Below are 20,377 nucleotides of genomic sequence, written 5' to 3' on the forward strand. Positions count from 1 at the left end.
CGGCGTCGAAGAAAAGTGTCGGTGACCCTGCGAGATCAACCACAAGGGGTGTCAACCGAAGATTGGTGCGCTAAAGTCCATTGCTAAAGCCAAATACGTCGAACCGATGAGGTCAGCGTCGACGGACAGCGACACAAACAAAGGACTCGAGTCTCGGAAGGCCCTCGAACCGAGGCACCGAGTCAAAAAACAACAGCTTGTCAAAGCCCTCGGGCCGAAATCCAAAAGCGCCTCGAAGGAGCAAGCCGAATCGAGGAAAAGGAGCGCGCCTCCGACGCCACAAGCACCAAAGTCGACGCGAGGCCAAAGGCACGATGACAGAACTAAGTCCGTCAGTCCGATATCGACGCCGGCCCCAAAGACGCCGATAAAATTCGGACTGCCCCCTACAGCACGGCCTAAGGCGATCAATCCGAAAACGGGGATCGAACCACCCAGGACTGTGTCACTTGGAAAAAGGAGTCATCCTCTACAAGAGGACGTTATGTATCAGGAGCCATCCTATAATGAGCAGTCAAAGCTCCATATCGACCCTGAAACGGGCAAACTCACTGTTTATCAAAGAAAGATGAGGTCTGAAAATCCTCTGGAATCATATAAAATTCCACTAAAGAAGAAAAGAGACTCTTCAATATCGCCTGTCCATTTTGAAACTGTAAGGTACCATGGCCAAGACACTTCTGGGTACTCACCCACACGCTCTAATGAGGATATGGGATATGACTATGATGAACAATATAATTACCCTGCGGACAATGATCAAGATGACCAGACTCAGGGAGGAGCCAAGCAGCGAACAAAAATGGCCGCATAAGCTCCCGGCTCTGCCGACCTCCGTCTGTTGTTTGATGATCCTGCCAGAAATCCTGATTTCACGCCCGACCCCCGTACGGATCAACTATTACAGACTCTGGCGGTGTGGTCCCGAGAACTTTACCACCCTGACTGACGGAGTTTTGTCGTGTGGGATATCTCGGCCTAACTTCTCCTGTGAGCCGGGACCTCGAGTACTGGCCCTGCCGGGCTACAGTTCAACAACAACGGCCGTGGGACCCTGACAGGGTCCGGTCGCTTGACTTGAAGAGTATCCTGTCCCCAGTTTGGTGGAGTGCCTTCGGTTCGGTACACACTGCGGAGGTGTATATATCCTGTAAGTGGCTGTGACGTCGGGGGTCCCTGTCCCGGCGGCTGGCGCCCACGCTGGGTTGGAGCCCCCGCCCGAGATGCCCTATCACTGCTTGAAAATGCACCTTCAGTCCCCGCCTGCCCTGCTCACGTTTCTGTCCCCGGAGGAACTGTGTACTCCGAGGGACACACAGATGGCTGGAATCGAGCAAGTGGAGGCGGTGCGGGGTAACAGCGAGCCGTCCTTGAGAACCGTAATGGCCGCCATTGGGGAGCTTCAATCATACACGGATGCCATTTACTATAATACGATCGCTGGCAACATCGTGACTGAACGATCATGTACGGACCCTGATCTGTCTGGAGACTTTGGGCTAGCAGTTTTTCCCACGCTACCCGCGGAACCGGATGATCGAGACCCCACTTATGACAAAGCCTCGACACCATTGCCCAGACCACAGAGTGCTAGCGGACTTGTTGATCTGGAGAACAGCCCGCCAATATCGACGCAGCCGTCTAATGTGGTGTTCACAAAACTGCCCCTCCCTGGGACTACTGGCAACAAGACTCGACGGATGCTGATCTCGTTTTTCGCCCGAGTGGTTCTTTCATGGCGGTGGAGATCGGGATACTCGAATATTTGGCTGACAAAGGCGAGTGTCATGGCGGCGGGTGACTGCGGAGGACTGGGGAGTTTGTTTGGACTCATAATACCGGTTCATGAACTGCCTAGGACTTTGGTAGCTCCTGGAGTTGTGATGGTATCGTTTGATAGACTCCGTACGAAAATTCGCAGGGGTCAAGGGTGAGACTGTTGGCCTGGTTTTGATTTACGGGGTGTGTGAAGGACGAGGGATCCGCCATTTTATTGATAGCGGGAAGTGGGACGGTGTAAGACGTCTTCCCTGTGTGATATTGTTCATAACTTTATTGAATGTTGGCTGGATTCAAGACTAGGGTTGTGCGTTTCAGACGGGGGGTAGTGAGAACGGGGGCATGTGTGATATTCTTCTCCACCTCTACTTTTCTTTTCTTTTCTTTTCCTTTCTTTTATAACTCTATATTCGTACTATATTTCGGGTTTTGGATACTGGGCGACAGGCACGCTGCTAGGGGGGTAGGCCGTAGCCATCTGCAGGGGTGCTGGGGGGGGGGGGGGTTTATTTTATTTATTTATTTTTATTTTTTTTCCATTCTTTGTTTCTATGGCCTTCTTTCTTCTCGTTTTTCTGGCTTTCCTTTTACTTTCCTTTTTTCTGGGATTGGGATCAGTGAATCTGGTTAATTTTTTGGAATCTCATGGATATGTCGTAACCCGTGCCTCTACATTTACTGTGTCATCGACATCAATGGGCGGGCGCTTGCCTGGTGAACATAGTGACGGTATACATGCTTCTATTGATTTGCTCGTTTAATTGAATTTCTCTACAGTGTTGGACTCGCTTACTTGACCCGCTCATTCGATGATTATGTTCTAAAATTTGGCGCCTGATCCCTCCCCCTTTCTTTCCTATTTATCTATTTCATATGTGAATTTCATTCGTCTTATTCAAACCTATCCTGATTTTAAAACATAAATTAAACCTCGTGTATCCGGTACTATGATCCGTGTGTGCCGAAAAGTTTGTGCTTCTATTGTGCTGCCGTGCCTTCGGGATGTTCGGCTGAATAGCTGTGTACACTTTTTGCATAAATAAAGGTTTTCCAAAAAAAAAAAAAAAAGATGACCAGACTCTAGCCTGGGCAGACCCTATTTACCAGGAGGAGTCACAAACTATCCCTGATACGCCTCCTTATCCTGCAAAAACATCGCCAACAGAGGATACAGCGGCGTTTAACGCATTAATAGAGAGGGCAGTACATAATCATGATGTGGACATGCATGCTGACCCACTTGAGGAGGATTTCTTGTTTGACATTTTCTTGTTTGACATTTTCTCCACTTCAGAGAAATCAGTTAAAACATTGCCAATGTTAAAGGGTTTCCTCAAACACGCAGGAGACATTTTTAAGGAAACCACAAGAGCAAGGGTTGTTAACCCCAGAATTGAAAGAAAATACAGACCTGTGTCTGTGGACCCTACATACATTAAGGGACAGCTGCCGTTTGACTCTTTGGTAGTATCCAATGCTCGTAAGCGTGCTAACTCCCAAACTACTGGTGATGCTCCTCCTCCAGACAAAGAGTCTAAAGTATTGGAAGCTTCTGGGAAAAGGGTGGCTGCTCAAGCAGCTAACATCTGGAGAATTTCCATCACACAGGCCCTATTAGCCAGATACGATAGGGCACATTATGACACATTTGAGCAACTGCTACAACATTTGCCTGATGCCTATAAGGAAGGAGCAGAAACACTAATACAGGAAGGGAAGCTAATATCCAACGCTTCCATGAAATGTGCGTTGGACGTAGCGGACACTGCAGCCAGGGCCATCAACACAAGTGTCATGCTCAGAAGGCATGCTTGCCTGCGCATCTCAGGGTTCAAACCAGAGATTCAAACAACATTATTAAATCAGCCTGTAAACCCTTATTTTTTATTTGGTCCTGATGTGGACACAATCTTAGAAAAGATTAAAAAAGAGACAGAGACAGCCAAATCTATGGGGGCCTTGCAATCACAACAATTCAGAGGTGGTTCCTTTCGACGCTCCACGAACAGAGGAGCTACTAGAGGCCAGGCATCCCAGCAAACACAATACAATAAAGGGAACACGCAAACCACCTATAATAAGACAAACAGAGGTGGATACCGTGGCAACAGCAGTAAAGGCAGAGGACGAGGGAATAACAACACCAGATCCTCCGCCAATACTAAACAGTGACGCCTTGTCGCTGCCCCCGGACCATATAACACCGGTCGGGAGCAGATTACAACAGTTCCTGCCAGTCTGGGAAAGCATTACCACAGATAGGTGGGTGAGACAACTTATTCAGTACGGGTATTGTCTAGAACTAACCTCCACTCCACCTAACATACCCCCAAAACACCGTCCTATGTCCGCAGAGCACATAAACTTATTGCAGTAAGAAGTTATCAGCATGCTGCAAAAAGGGGCCATAGAACTCGTCCCTATACAGGAGCAGGGTACAGGGGTGTATTCTCTGTACTTGTTAATCCCCAAAAAGGACAGGTCTCTCAGGCCAATACTAGACCTCAGGCGCCTAAACCAATACATCTTGTCAGAACACTTTCACATGCTCACTTTACAGCAGGTTCTACCATTACTCAGTCAGGGAGACTTCCTCGCAACATTGCGTATTTCCACATACCAATACATCCAGCGCACAGGAAGTATCTCAGGTTTACCATCCAAAATCGGCACTACCAGTTCAAGGTATTACCTTTCGGGGTGACAACAGCCCCCAGGGTGTTTACCAAGTGCCTAGCGACTGTGGTTGCGCACCTACGGAGAAACCACATTCACGTCTACCCCTATCTGGACGACTGGCTCATCCAAGCAAAGTCAGCCCAGCAATGTGCCAGCCACGTGTCCCGCACTATTCACCTCCTACACAGCCTCGGATTCTCATTAAACTACCCAAAGTCTCATCTTCAGCCCGCCCATGTACAACAGTACCTGAGAGCAACAATAGACACTCTGGCGGCAAAGGCACAGCCAAACTCAGCAAGAATCAACAGCATTCTACTACTCATTCAGAAATTCAGGCCCCAACACTCGTTCACAGCAAGGGTGTTTATGCAGTTGATAGGCATGATGGCCTCCTGCATCTTCATAGTCCCTCACGCACGACTACACATGCGTCCGCTTCAGGAGTGCTTAGCACGGCAATGGAACCAGGCTCAAGGAAAATTGAAAGACCTAGTGTTGGTGACCGGTCGCGCATACAACTCTCTGCATTGGTGGAACACACAAAACCTTTGCAGGGGACGACCGTTCCAAGAGCCTGTACCACAAATAGTGCTGACGACGGACGCATCTCTCCTGGAATGGGGAGCGCATGTCCTCCATTACACAGTGCAGGGACTGTGGACGACACAGCAAAAGAAGATGCACATCAACCTGTTGGAACTGATGGCAATCTTTATGGCAATGAAGGCTTTCAAGGTACACTTGTGCAACAAAGTCGAGTTAGTCCGGACGGACAACATGACTGCCATGTACTACATACAAAAGCAGGGGGGCACACACTCTCCGCAGTTGTCCCATCTAGCGCAAAGCATGTGGAAGTGGGCCATTCAGAGAAACATCTTCCTCATGGCGGAACACCTCCCAGGCAGGGACAACCAGATGGCAGACCTGCTCAGCAGACACAGCCACCAGATGCACGAGTGGGAGATACATTCCTCAGTGCTGCAACCGTACTTCCAGCGGTGGGGTCACCCAGAAATAGACATGTTCGCCACAAGGGAAAACGCGAAATGCCAAAGCTTCGCCGCCAGGTTTCCACATCCGCAGTCTCAGGGCAATGCGATATGGATGAACTGGTCAGGTAAGTTTACGTACGCTTTTCCCCCAGCCCCGCTCATACCACTAGTGGCACGCAAACTGCGACAACACCAGAGTACCTGCTATTAAAGCTTTCCTAGAGGGACTCAAACAAATCATTCCTCCAAGACACCCACCTTCACCTGTCTGGAACCTCAACGTGGCTCTCACCAGACTAATGGGACCACCTTTTGAACCACTACACTCCTGTGAGATACAATTCCTGACGTGGAAAGTGGCTTTTCTAGTGGCAATTACATCGCTCAGAAGAGTTAGTGAGCTGCAAGCCCTAACTATTCAGGAGCCATTCATACAAATTCACGCTAATAGGGTAGTGCTGCGCACTAACCCTAAATTTATGCCAAAGGTGGTGTCCCAGTTTCACATCAACCAAGCTATAGAATTGCCAGTATTCTTCCCTAATCCAGAGTCCGTGGCAGAAAGAGCTCTACATACCCTAGACGTTAAAAGAGCTCTCCTGTACTATATAGACAGAACAAAACTTTTAAGAAAGACAAAGCAACTGTTTGTTGCCTTTTCCCCACAGCACAAAGGCAACCCCATTTCCAAATCGGGTATAGCCAGATGGATTGTTAAGTGCATACAAATCTGTTATCAAAAAGCTAAACGTACATTAACAGTTCCCCCAAAAGCGCATTCAACACGCAAGTTAGGGGCATCCATGGCTTTCCTAGGAAACATTCCTCTAGAAGACATATGTAAGGCAGCCACATGGACTACCATACATACATTTACCAAACACTACTGCGTAGATGTAAACTCCAAACAGCAAGCAGCTGTAGGGCAGGCTGTACTCAAAACTCTTTTTCAAACTGCTGCAGCTGGCACGGGCAACTGCCGCTAGGAGGAGACTGTTATACATTCTATGCACAAGATGTGAATTCAGCAGCCCACATGCCTCGAAACGGAATATGCTACTTACCAGTATGCATCTGTTCTTGGCATGTAGGGCTGCTGATATTCACATCGCCCTCCCTCCTCCCCGTTGCCTGTCGCAGCTGTAGCAATCAAAATTAATCTCTGGCATGGACATCACTTACTGTATCATACTCCATCCCTGCCACAATGGCGAAAAACAATCTGAGGATGGAGAGGATGCCTGTGAGAAGTTGGCCTGATATATAATGTTCACTATTCTAGTGAGCACTTTGTATCAGTCCAAACAACCCTTATTGATGATTGGTTGTAAGTCAACCTTATAGACCAGCTATCCTAGTAGCATGGATACGAGCAGTCTAAGGCTAAGACTCTAGAGGGCGTGTTAAGCCAGCTGTTTTACCATCACATTACCCCTTGAACACCAAGTGAAAGGACACCACACAAGTTGTTATCAAAAATAAAGTATATTTATTTATAACAAGACTACCCTGGCTCTTTATGAGACAGGGAGCTAAGCACACAACAAAACTCTTAAGAAAATACTAAAAGTCGCACAATTTACACAAGTACCCGAGGGGCACGAAAAACCATATACACAAGAAGTGGAATGCGAAATTACTAGCAGGTAAGTAATACTTTTCTAGACTGTAGAAACGCTAGGCCTACAATGCTGAACCCTTGGATTAGAAGCAGGAGGCCTAGGGACGCCGTGTGCAGAGTGGAAACTCTCACGCGTGATGCGGGAACAAGTCTATGGATACTAGCAATTGCAAAGTTACTGTTCTCGGGCGAACCCGACTAGGTGGGTCGAAAACAAGAGTGGATCCGAACACTTAGGGTGTTGGACTATGCTGGAGCACCGGAGTACTCGGTTTACCTAGCCCAGGGGCTGCGGCTGCATAGGGTTCAAGTTGCGTCGGAAACCCTCGTTGAAGAACCAGGAGCCTGAAGAAAGAAGTTGCTGGCAGGCGGCCAGTGAAGAAGTCCGTGGGGATCCAAGCCTGGATCAGGGAAGAAGAAGACCTGAAAGCAGAGGGGACCAAGTTCTGAATCACTAGCCAGTGATTTAGGTGGGCACCAGGGTGGCACCGGACGAAGTCACCTCGACCAGGTGAGTGGGCGCTGCTGGGCTCTGCAGTCTCTCGGATCAGGAGGCGTTGTCGGCGACCAGGATGGAGGTGCGAGCTGTCCCACGAAGGTTTCTGCTGTCGACGTTGCTGGACCCAGGATTGGGGCAACAAGTCTTGGCAAATGCAAGGCCCACGCGGTGGACCTAAAATGGCGTCTGGAGTGGACCAGGAGGGTCCAGGGTGCTTCTCTGATGGAGGGAAGCAAGGGCCAGTCTGGAGCAACCAGACCAGCGGTGTTTGTCGTCGTGGAGCGTCGTAAGAGGGTCACTAGCCAACGGGCAAGTGACCTGGACAACGCGGTGAGCAGCAAAGAGCAGAAGGGCCCCACGCTGATCTCGTGGATGCAGGGGGGCTGAACTTCGGTGCTGGAGTTGCTCAGGGTCGGGGCTTCTCTTACCCCAAAGCACTCAGTCGAGGGTCACTCGGTGGTTGTGCTGGACAAGCGTCGTGCAGTCTTTGAAGATGGCCGGTCCCTCGAGGTCTCGTCACACCCACGGATCACAGCTGGGCTGATGATGCAGGTTGAGGTCAGAGGTGCCAGGGAAGCCGGTTCTCGTCGTGCTGGGCAGTCTTGATCCGGAGGAGAGACTTACAGCAGACCGCGATGCTTGGGTGGTGCCTGCTGCTGCAGGGTGACTACTCCTTAGCCACAAGGGAGAAAATCTTAGGAAGAGTCTTGAGTTCCTCTCGTAGAAAGTCGGTTCAGGATTCAAAGATTGATCTAATTCGGAAGGGGGCCTTCTCCTACCTTTATCCTGCAAAAGGGGCTGGCACGCGACTAAGTCCTGCCCTATGGGTGGGACTGGGAGGGGGGTGGTTACACCCCTCTCCTTTGGCTGGCTTTCCCCAGATCAGGGGCTGGAGTGCCCCTGGAACTGGTTCAAGCCGGCCTATGCACAGTGAGCACCGGGGTGCCACTTGCAATCACCTTCCTCTAAAGCCCTGCCTACCTAGGATACACAAAATCCTGTCTGGGACGGTGCTGGCACCGCCCCTGGCAGGAAACCCTTTGTCCTTGCCTCCTGTGCTGGGAGGACTCCCAGCAGCAGGAGGGTAGACTTGTGTCTCGGTGGCAGCATCCATCTTGTGGAGCTGAGGCTATGTCTGACTTTAACCGGGGTTACAGGTTACATACATGTCGTGTCCCTCTAGAAGGGTGGAATGCTAACCCCGTCGCCAGAATTGGCGAGGGGTTAGTATTCCAATTCGTATGACACCTTACTCGACATGTTTTGATAAAGCGATACCAGAGTTGGCATATAACCGCGAGGATTATAATGCACTTAAGAGTATATGGTATGCGTTATCATGGAACAGCTATTAGGACTTGGTTCCGCAAGCTGCAAACGGGCTCAGCTCATGCCAGAGCACCATTTCACCTTATTCCACGCACTCTGCCTTCAGGATTGTTAAGGCCTGCCATAGGAGTGACTGATAGGAATATAGGTGTCCATTTTTAGGGTTAGATATAGGAATACTATATCTAAAGCAAAGGGTGTTTACACCACCTTGCCCCAGCTGTCGTGCAGCCAGTTGTGTCAGATTTGGATGGCCAGCCAGGGGGGATGTATGACGTTATAATGCATACTTTTACTCCGCAGACCATTACAACGCGACTTTTACTCCGCATACCGTTACAACGCATAGCGCCTTGGGGCGCTGGATAGTGGTAAGTATAATTTACTATTCTAACTCCAGTCCCCGTGGACCCTAGGGAAGGTGTTGGATAGTAAATTATACTTATTCCCTATCCTAGAGCGCCCCCCAGCGCAATGCGTTGTAATGGTATGCGGAGTAATGGTCGCGTTGTAATGGTAGTGCGGAGTAAAAGATCCATTGTAACGGGTGTATACCGCCAGGGGTGGCATAATACATGCTGCAGCCCCTGGTAGGCCCTGGGTACACCTATGCCCAGGGTACCTAAGGTACACTGTACAGGGACTGATAAGGTGACTCAGTATCCAATTAGATATGTACCTAGGGTACATGGAATCCATTTTAACAGAGAGAGCAGTGGGCCTGGGGTCCTGAATAGCAGGGCCCCAGGTCAACTAAGTCAGAAAACCAGCAAAACACCAGGCAAAAAGTTGGGGGCAACCATAGTCAGGGATCTACCTTCCTACAATGCCCATGCACACTGTAGTCCAGGGGAGGAGCCACCTATCTCGTGATACTTCGAAGACTCTTCCAGGACAACAATGTGCAATCATCCGGACCCAACACTAGGCGGCGATCTATGCACAAGATGTGAATATCAGCAGCCCTACATGCCAAGAACAGATGCATATTGGTAAGTAGCATATTCCTTACCTCAAACCTTCCCTTTCCCTCTTTGTCTTGTAGGACAGCAGTGTTGGCTTTCTTCTTCCTCTAGATTCCTGTTCCTTCTATAGATTATTAAACTGTGTGCCATTTTGGTTTTTTATGCCACTATAGTATGTTATGTTGTAACACAGTGTAAATAGTTTTGGAGGTTTTTTTCTTTAGAAATTACACATTGTTTGGCCTGAGTTGATGATGCTAAATTGTTTAAAAATTATGTTAAAAAAATAATAATAATACAGCGAAAAAGAGTTTTCATCCCAATTTCTGTTGCAATGGAATCTATCTAAACTGAAGAGTGGTCTTTTTTTCTCTTTCAGATGGCATCTCCTGCTTTTGGCACAGCTGTCTTTGGCAGCTCTAAGGTCAGTGATTGCGTTTTGTGTCTTTTTGTCAGGCATGTGGTGTTAGTAATATACCTGTAACTAGAATGTATATAATTCAAAATTATTTATTCTGACAGCATGTTATTGTGAAAACAAATTGTACATCATCACGCAGATAATGTTATTTGTTGTATCATAATTGTCTAAATGTGCAGCTGTTTTTTCATCATTCCACCGCAAGAAAGTACCACTTCACTCAATACTCCTTTCAAAACTACAGAATTCACACTAAATATCAATGTTAGAAAAATATTTATTCGCTGAAGAATAACTGCTGTAGAAGCAACAAATGGTCTTGGCTTCTCAACAAAGTTTATTTTTCACAGATTGCAATTAGAGTTCACTTCAGAAGTCCCTTAAAATCTCTAATGGTCTTTGGGATGGGGCTCAAAGAGTTTATTTTATTTCTTCTTCCTCATACATAACGGTGCTAGAATATCTTTTGCTAATCTAAGATTTTCTGCCCCTTGCTCGATGTTGAGCCCAATAGACTTGGCAGATTTTAGGAGTTGTGACCTGTGTAGAATATTTACTGATGAGATACCAACTCATATTTTCACCTGATATACTAACTCAAAAATGACTTGTGATTTGTTAAATTTGCTTTCTCACTGAAGTGACTTAGTATGTTGAAAGAATTTTCAAATCTATGTTTCACTTTCCACATTGGTAAACAATAAGATTATCAACTTTAATAGTCCTGTACCACTAGGCATTTCAGACATCATTATAATACAGTGTGTAGTGCTGTCAGACCACCTTTCAAAGGGTACAGGGAAGGCTGAGGTTACTGGGCTATAATGTGGGAAAAAAAGCCTTGTACTCCTAATGTCCCGGGGTCTAACCTGCTATTGTCGTTGAGAAACTGGGCCAAGTACCCCTTTAGCACTTTACTCTTGATGATAATGTGGGTTGTGCAGGCCAAGGCTTCTAAAGGGAGGAAGGGGAGTAAATAACAGCGGGTAAATAGAGTACCAGTATTCAAAATAAGCACAGGGGCAGCAATACATTATTTTCCAGCCAGATACTTAAGTTTATGAAACAAGATGTATTTTATTTGACCTTTATCGACACAAAGGGAAATTCGAGATTTGCAAAAAACTTCCACAGTCCTCCATAGGGCAGAGCTCTAGTGTTTCTCAGGGGGTTCCCTGTGTCCCACGCCTTCCTTGTTGTAGCGATAGTGGTTATTCCCCATTCACTATAGGCGACACTCAAGGTAAGCCCCACTAGTAGTCCGAGTCTCAAGAGTCCCACATCAACTGTATTGAAGTCAAAAGAGCTGCAGCACCGAAGTGTTATCTGACAAATAAGCCCCCTAGAGTCAACTGGAGTTATCCCTTACGGAAGGCTGTCTTGGTTTCTTGTCATGCTCTCTCTTTTTACACTGTGTACTCAGTAATGGTATTCAGACAAAATATCAAGTTGGAAATGTCGACTTAGACATATATCGAGTTGTAAATATCGTGGCACAAAAATATCAACAGCAAGAATATTGTGGTCAAGCATATCGAATTTAATGGAAGAAATATAGTTTTCAAAAATATAGAAGTCATTAATATCGTTTGCAAATATATAGTTGTTTAAAAGATTGATTTTTTTAATATATTTGATGTATTTTTTTGTACAAGTATTCTTTGTTTTTTTATATATGTGTTAAATTCTTTGTAGTTATTATTTTATTTTAATAAAAATTTGTGTTTTTTAGTTCCATAGCGAGTTGTGGGTTTATAGGGGAATATGGTGGGAAGTAATTTAATTATAATAAATTATTGAATCTTTTTTTATTTCTTAATATTTATTTAATTGAGATTTGATAGTGTTAACTGTGTTTTCAATTTTTTGGGGTACATTTTATGTGTGGGTTGTGGGGTTTATAGGAGTATAAGGTAGGAAGTAATGTATCTTTTAATAATTATTAATTAATTTACTGGTACTGAATTATGGTAATTGTGTAATTATTTTTAGATGCGGGTTGTGGGGTTTATAGGGTAAAGGGTGGGAAGTATTTTATTTTTAATTAATAACTAGTTGATAATTAATAGTCCATAATTGATCATTCATTTTGTTAATTGTTTAATTATATTTTTTGGGGGTGTGGGTTTAGGGTTTATAAAGGTAAAAGGTGGGAAATTATTTATTTTTAATGAATTATTAGTTAGTTATTAATTAATGACAATTGAATATGGAAATTGTGTGATTAATTTTAGGTGTGGGTTGTGGGTTTTATAGGATTAAAGAGTGGGAAGTAATTTATTTTTAGTTGATAATTAATTAATTGATCACTAATTAGGGTAATTGTTAAAAAGAAATGTGTGTGGGTTTTGTGGTTTGTTGGGGTAAAGGGTGGGGAGTTATTTAATTGTACTTTATAAATAGTTGTTTAATACTATGTTATTTAGTTGAAAATACATTTTAATTGTGTAATACATTTTTTGACAGTTACATTTTAGGTGTGGGCTGTGGGGATTATAGGGGTAAAGGGCGGGCAGTTAATTCATTTTTATATTTTTTATTTTTTAATTTGTTTTTTAATTAATAATATTTGTTTAATTGATAATTATGTTAATGATGTAAGTACATTTTTCTTTTATTTTAGGTGTGGTTTGTGAATTGTGTGGTGTTATAAGGTAGGAAGTAAATAAACTACATTTATGTAATATTTAATGTTTTTGTTAAATAATTTCTAAATAAAAATATTGTTTGAATATTTTTTATTTAATATAATATGTGTAGTTATTTGTGATATGTATTTAACATTATAATATGTTTTTTTTTAAATATTAAATGTATTTAAATTTTGAACATTTATATTTTTTATTTTGTTTGTTAAATATTTTTTTTGGGTTATGATAGTTCTTTTGTTTTTAATTTTTAACTGATCAGAGTAGGAATAGTACATTTCACCCCTTCGCAATCCAACACTTTCCCTACTGTTGCACTCACTGGGGTGGGAATAGTAATTTTTACCTATCCGCTATCCATCACTTTCTTTACTGTTGCACTGATTGGAGTGGGAATAGTACATTGAATTCCTCCGCTATCCAACACTTTCCCTACTGTTGTACTCACTGGAGTCTGAATAGTAATTTTTACCCCTCCGCTAGCCAACACTTTTCTTCTGTTGCACTCATTGGAGTGGGAATAGTATTTTATACCCCTCCGCTAGCCAATACTTTCCCTACTGTTGCACTCATTGGAGTGGGAATATTAATGTTTATCCTTCCACTATCCAACACTTTGTAAATGTTGCACTCGTTGGAGTCGGAATAGTAATTTTTACCCCTCTGCAATCCAACACTTTCCCTACCTTTACACGGACTGGAGTGGTAATATTACATTTGACCTCTCTGCTCTTTAATAGTTTCCTTGGTGTTGTGTTGGCTGAAATGGGTGCAGTAAATATTTCCCATGTGTAATTCACTACTGTTGCATTTATTTGAGCGGAGGTTTGTAAATGTTATTTTTATCCAGTGTAAATATTTGTGTTGTGCTACATGGGAGTGGTAAATTGTTTATTTACTTTAATAGTTTGCGTAGTTTTGTTTAAATTGTAGTGGGAATAGTATACGTATTAAATGTTATTTATTTTGTATTGTTATATTTAAATTATGGTTTTTTATTTGAAATTATAATATTTTTAATTAATGTGTTAATCTGAAAATACTTTTCACTAAGTTTAAAGATTTTTAAATAGTTTAATGTTTTAATTTAATTAAATTTTTTTTTATAGATTTTATGTTATTGGTAAATATATATATATATATATGTTCGAGGCATGTGGGCTGCTGAATTCATATCTGTGCATAGATCGCCGCCTAGTGTTGGGTCCGGATGATTGCACCTTGTTGTCCTGGAAGAGTCTTCGAAGTATCACGAGATAGGTGACTCATCCCCTGGACTACAGTGCGCATGGGCATCTTCTCCATCCTCAGATTGTTTTTTTCCGCCATTGGGTTTAGATGTTATTCCTGTACTCCAATTTCAGAATCAAAACTAACCTACTTTCTAAGGCCTTCTAACTCGACGGTATTGTTCTCGTTCGGTACTTCTTGACTCGACCAAACTTTCCATCTCGATCCGGTCGTCGACGCGGGCCGTTGGGCCTTTTCGGCGCCACGTGGGATTGCTGTTGATGGAAAGGAGTCCGTTATCTCCCCACAATACCCGGTGGAAAGAGGTACGAGGCAGGGGTGTTCGCTATCCTCGTTGCGTTTTGCGCTGGCAGTGGAGCCCCTTGCGATGTCGATCCGCACGGGAGCCCATTATCGGGGACTGCGGACCTGGTCGGGGCAACAGTTCATCTCCCGATACGCTGACGACCTTTTGCTCTTCCTTGAAGATGCCGACGGGGCTCTGACTGGAGCCGACACCGTATTGACCACCTTTGGTGAAATATCTGGCCTCAGGGTGAACTGGTCTAAGACATGCTTATTTCCAGTACGCAAGGGAGAAATCCAGCCCACCACGACCAGGGCAATTAGATGGGAACCCAATTGCCTGAAATACTTGGGGTTTATATCTTTCATACCCCAGCTGATGTATTGGAAGGTAACATCTCCCGCAGCATTAGAGCGCTGAAGGGCTGTATGTCCTTTTGGGCCACCCTTCCGCCGTCGGTAATGAGTCGAATAGCACTACTCAAGATGGTAGCTCTCCCTAGACTCCTATATTATTTTAGGACGCTTCCGATTTGGATTCCTCCCGCTGTATTTCGGTACCTGAAATCGTTGATTGTATCCTTCCTCTGGGGAACGGGCCAACGCAGAGGGGCACTTGCGACTCTGATGAGACCCAAAGCAGAGGGGGGGGGGTTGGCTGTACCCGACTTCGAGGCGTATTATTTAGCAGCCCAATTACAGATATACACCCAAGAAATAGCGCGAGAGTTCCGAGGACCTGAAGATACGCGAGGCCTGGGAATACCCAGACACGTACTTTCCTACATAGCAATGCAGCAGACACTAGCCCTTAATGATCTTACACAAGAAGAGTGTAGACTTAGGCTATGTTGGAACCGTACACAACATAGAGCAGGAGTAAATCACCCCTACGCCCCTGAGATTCCGCTGGGGATGCTCACAGCATTGCCGCATGGTGGAGATTGGTCGCAACTGCAGAACTGGGAGGAGGCGGGGATCCAGGTCCTGGGCGATCTTTACGAGGATGGGGCGCTATTGTCGTTTCCGGCGCTCTTAGACCGTTTCGAAATACCTGGAGGCGACTTTCTGCTGCATGCGGCAATTACACGGGCAATACAGGCACACTGGAAGGGGGGACTGGAGGAGCCGAGGACGACAATGGCGTGCCAATATACCATGATGGCAGCTGGACCGGGGGGCTACCTCCACTGGTGGCCCTTAGAGGTAAATGGGAAGCGGACATAGGGAAGGAAATTCCTGAGACAACATGGGCACAACTGATGCGCCGGGCCTGAAAGAGTATGCGCAATGCGCGGTTTCAACTAGTCCACTTCTACATTCTACATCGGGCGTATCTGACCCCGGGCAGGATAAAAAAATACTTTGTTATAGATTCCGCGGCTTGCCCCAGATGTAGAGCAATTGGCGTGGAGCTTGGTCACATGTTATGGACAGGGCCTGTTTTGGCCCCCTATTGGAAATAGGTGGGGGATACTCTTAACGAGGTGACAGAGCGTACATTACAGTTTGACATGGTGGTTGGGGTCCTTCATTGGTTTCCACATACCTCCAAAAATAAAGTCACCAGCAAATTCATAGACATGGGGCTTATCCTAGCGAAACGAGAAATCACGCGGCACTGGAAGGCACGAACGGGTCCAGCAGATGCTAAATGGCGCAATGAGTTCCTTAAATGGGCTGGGGGCGAGAGCACCTTAAGATTCCGAGTGGCGCGGCGGCAGCAGAACGACAGAGCTTTAGAGACTGCGCATGCGTGGGAGACACTGGTGCAAGCTTTACGCGACTACGATATCAGAAGCGACACAGAGGACTGATACAAGGACCGGAGCACGTCCCCGTAACACGACAGGTATATTGCATGATTCCCTAACTGACGACTATGATGCTCCAGACCCACAACTACTGTCCCAACGACAATGCACCGATGGCGGGGATTGGGGGGGGGGGATGTTAAATTTAATGTATATTATTTTAAGTGCCAAGGACACGGTGGATGGGACATGAAGCCTTCACGGGGCGGTACCTGCCGGATAGGATCGCAGTGGAGACTAGTATTTAGCTTACAGCGTAACGGACTAATCCTTGTAAGGCGGGGAGGGGATGGGGATTGTTCCAATTGCTGTACCTTTGTGACAAAACTTAATAAAAATGTGGTTAAAAAAAAAGAATGGAAAGGAGTCCGTTCAAAAGGTGCCCACAATGCCACGCCAAATTCCCGCATACTGACAAACATACAGTATGCAACAGGTGTTTATCACCAGACCACAACAAACAAACTTACTCAGCATGTGCCCAATTCCATTCGAAGAAAACCATCCGGAATCGATGGGCCGCTAGACAAGAGATACAGCGCAAGCACCGGAACCGGAGAACATCTTCGATGACAAACACGACCTCCCGGAAGCGGTAGACTCGGATCTAGAAATAGTCACCGTCGAGGACCAGTCGGACTCTGATGACCACATCACACCGGGGCAAAAAGTGAGTACTCCGCCCCAACTTCGCTCATTCCAAAAGAAAAGGCTCCGGCCGACGCATCACCTAAAGGCCTTAGCCGAGATCGACAAGTTACATCAGAAGCCCCGCCTTCCAGTTCGGCTCCGAAGCCCAAGACTAAGCCTTTCGATACACCCGGCCCGAGTAACACTCCCCCTAAAAAGGTTGTCGACCCGAAAAAGGTTGTCGAACCGAAGGGCATCGAACCAAAGAAGGGTGACGACCCAAAAATCGTCGAACCGAAGAAGGTTCTCGAACAAAAGAAGGTCGGCCAACCCAAGAAAGCTATCGAACCGAAAGCTCTAGAACCGAAAAAGAGTTATAAACCAAAGAAGATCGTTGAACAAAAACATCGAGTCGAAAAAAGTCATTGAGCACAAAAAACAAGACAATGTTTTTGTTCGAGTCGATGGCTTTTTCCGTGTCGACGGGCTTTTTCTTCGGGTCGAGTATCTTCTTTGGATCAACGATCTTCTGTGGCTTATAACTCAAAGACTCCGGTCGATCCGAAACAGGTTGTCGATCCAAAGAAGGTCACCGAACCAAAAAAGACTGTTAAGAACTTCGACAAGGACAAAGTCGTCAAACCGAAAAAGGCCTACGACCCTAAGGCAACAGTCAAACCAGACACAGCTCCTCGACCTAAGGATCCCGAGCCAAAAATTCACGGACTAGTCACCAAGCCAAAAACATCAGCACCAAGGCCACGGGCAGTTGAGGAAAAACGCTTCCGTCCTGATCCAGTGAGTGAGGAACAATCTAAACTGTTCATAAACCCTGAAACAGGAAAGGTTACAGTTTATCATCGGAAAAAGAGACCATTGGACATCTCCCTCTAGACCTTTCACTCCTCCTCCTCTCTATCCTAAAATGCCTTTTGTGCCTTACTCTCCTACACATTCACAGTATGATGAGGAAGAGAACATGGGGGTAGATCTTCATAACCATTTTGATGAGCCACAGGATCCAGATGCACAAGATCCTGATAAACAAAATAACCCATGGGGTGACCAAAACGATCCATATGATCCACAGCCCATCCCAGACACCTCCACATACTTTTCAAAACCGTTGCCTACTGAGGACACCATTCTTTTCAATCAATTGCTAGATAGGGCAGCAAAATATCACAATGTGGACATGCACACTGACCCCATAGAAGAGGACTTTTTATTTGACACCTTTCCTACTTCTGAGAAAAATGTCAGGACACTACCTATGTTAAAAGGGGTACTCAAACATGCGCCAGACATATTCAAAGATCCAGCCAGAGCACGTGTACTCAATCCCAGAGTAGAGAAGAAATATAAGGCGGCCCCTTCCGACCCCGCCTATATCAAATCCCAATTGCCTTTAGACTCACTAGTAGTGGCAAATGCCCGAAAGAGAGCCAACTCACAAACAACTGGAGATGCTCCCCCTCCTGACAAGGAGTCTAAGATCCTAGAAGCTTCAGGCAAAAGGGTGGCCTCACAAGCTGCAAATTCATGGAGGATTGCAAACACACCGGCTTTATTTGCACGCTATGATAGAGCGCACTACGATGAACTTGAAGGTCTGCTGCAACACTTACCAGAACCTTTTAAAGCTAAAGCTAACGACCTCATTCGGGAAGGCAAATTTATAACTAATGCTTCCATTAAATGTGTGCTTGACGCAGCTGATACAGCAGCAAGATCCATTAATACTAGTGTATTACTACGCAGGTGTGAGAAGTTGGCCTGATATATGATGCTCACTAGTTCTAGTGATCACCTTGTATCAGTCCAAACAACCCTTATGGTGATTGGTTGTAAGTCAACCTTATATACCAGCTATCCTAATGGTAGCATGGACAAAGCAGTCTTAGGCTAAACTCTTTTGGCATGTGAAGCCAGCTGTTTTACCACAATATAACCCCTTGAATACCAGATGAAAGGACACCACGCAGGTTGTTATGAAAATAAACAGTATATTTATTAATAACAACACCTCTGAACTCTTTATGAGGTCAGAGGGCTAAGCACAGGACAATCTCTTCTGAAAAATACGTTAAGTTGCACGAAATCACAATGGTGCCCTAGGGGCATGACAAACCATATACTAAGTAAGTGGAATGTGAAAGTCAATAGAAGGAATGGAGCTGTCCAGAGGCTGTAGGATCGTTGGGACCATGCTACCCCAACACTAGGTAAGTAATAGGAGGCCCACGGAACGCGTGTGCAGAGTGTGAACTCACACGCGAGATGCGTAACAACGTCTATGGACAGTACAGTTCAAGAAAAAGGTGAGTACGGACAATCCTGACTAGGTAGGACTAAAACGACTGTGGAACTGGACACTTGGACAGTTAAACTACCCTTGAGCACTGAAATGCTCTCGTTACCTCACCCACGGGCTGCGGGTGCATAGGTGCGAAGTCGTGTCGGGTTCTCGCGTTGAAGTCTATGGAGCCTGAAAGAAAAGATGCTGCAGGCGACCAGGAGGAAGATGTCCGGTGCAATCCAAGGGTTGATTGGTGAAGAAGTGGACCTGAAAGCAGAGGGGACAATATTCACAGTCACTAGCCAGTGACTGGAGTGGAACCAGGAAGGAACCAGATGTCATCGTCGCGATCAGGTGAAGAGTGGACGCTTGACTCTGCAGCCACATGGACCAGGAGGTGTCTTCGACGACCAGGATGGAGGCACGAGCTGTCCCACGCAGGCTCTCGCTGTCGGCGGTGTTGGATCCGGAATCGGTGTCAACAGGCCTTGGCAAAGGCAACCCACGCGGTGAGGAAGAAAAGCGTCTGGTGCGAACTAGGAGAGTCCGAGGTGCCCCTCTTTTGGAAGGGAGCAAGGGCCAGTCTGGAGCAACCAGACCAGCAGCAAAGATTCAAAGGTTCGTCGTCTGGGAGGCCACTAGCCAGCCGGCAAGTGACCAGACAACGCGTCGAGCAGCAACAAAGCAGAAGGGCCCCACGCGGATCTCGTGGATGCTGGAGGGCGGATCTTCGGTGCAGGGGCTGCTCGAGGATGGGGCTTCTCAGTCCCCAAAGCACTTGGTCGAGTTTACCTCGGGAGTCGTGCTGGAAGCGAAGTACAGTTTCTTCCAAGAAGGCTGGTCCCACGTGGAAGGAAGACGACAAAGGGAAGCCGCTGGACGCTTGATGGTGCCTGCTTGTGCAGGGTGGACACTCCTTGCCCACAAGGGAGATTCTTCAGTCTTCTGTGGAGCAGAACGTCGAAGGCCAGAGTTTCTTCTTGTTGAATAGTTCAGGATAATCTGATTTGGAATGGGACCAGCTCCTACCTTTATCCTGCTAAAGGGGGCTGCATTACTGACTAGGTCCCTCCCCTGGGTGGGACCCGGAAGAGGGGTGGCTACACCCCAATCCTTTGTCCGGCTTCCCGCCAGAGCTGGGGCAGGGATGCCCCAACAA

The 20,377-nt window shown here is 46.1% G+C and overlaps 1 protein-coding gene across 4 annotated transcripts in view; it reads left to right on the forward strand.

The window, feature by feature from the left end:
- PARP4 (poly(ADP-ribose) polymerase family member 4) overlaps positions 1 to 20,377 on the forward strand; it is a 2,216,130-nt gene that overhangs the window by 1,819,211 nt on the left and 376,542 nt on the right. For all 4 annotated transcript variants that reach the window (XM_078657066.1, XM_078657067.1, XM_078657068.1 and 1 more), the window contains one exon: positions 10,250 to 10,294. In XM_078657066.1, coding sequence (XP_078513192.1) covers positions 10,250 to 10,294 — 45 coding nt within the window. The remainder of the gene's footprint in view (positions 1 to 10,249; positions 10,295 to 20,377) is intronic.

This window comes from Lissotriton helveticus, chromosome 8, assembly GCF_964261635.1.
Source record: "Lissotriton helveticus chromosome 8, aLisHel1.1, whole genome shotgun sequence".
In the NCBI taxonomy this organism is placed as follows: domain Eukaryota; kingdom Metazoa; phylum Chordata; class Amphibia; order Caudata; family Salamandridae; genus Lissotriton; species Lissotriton helveticus.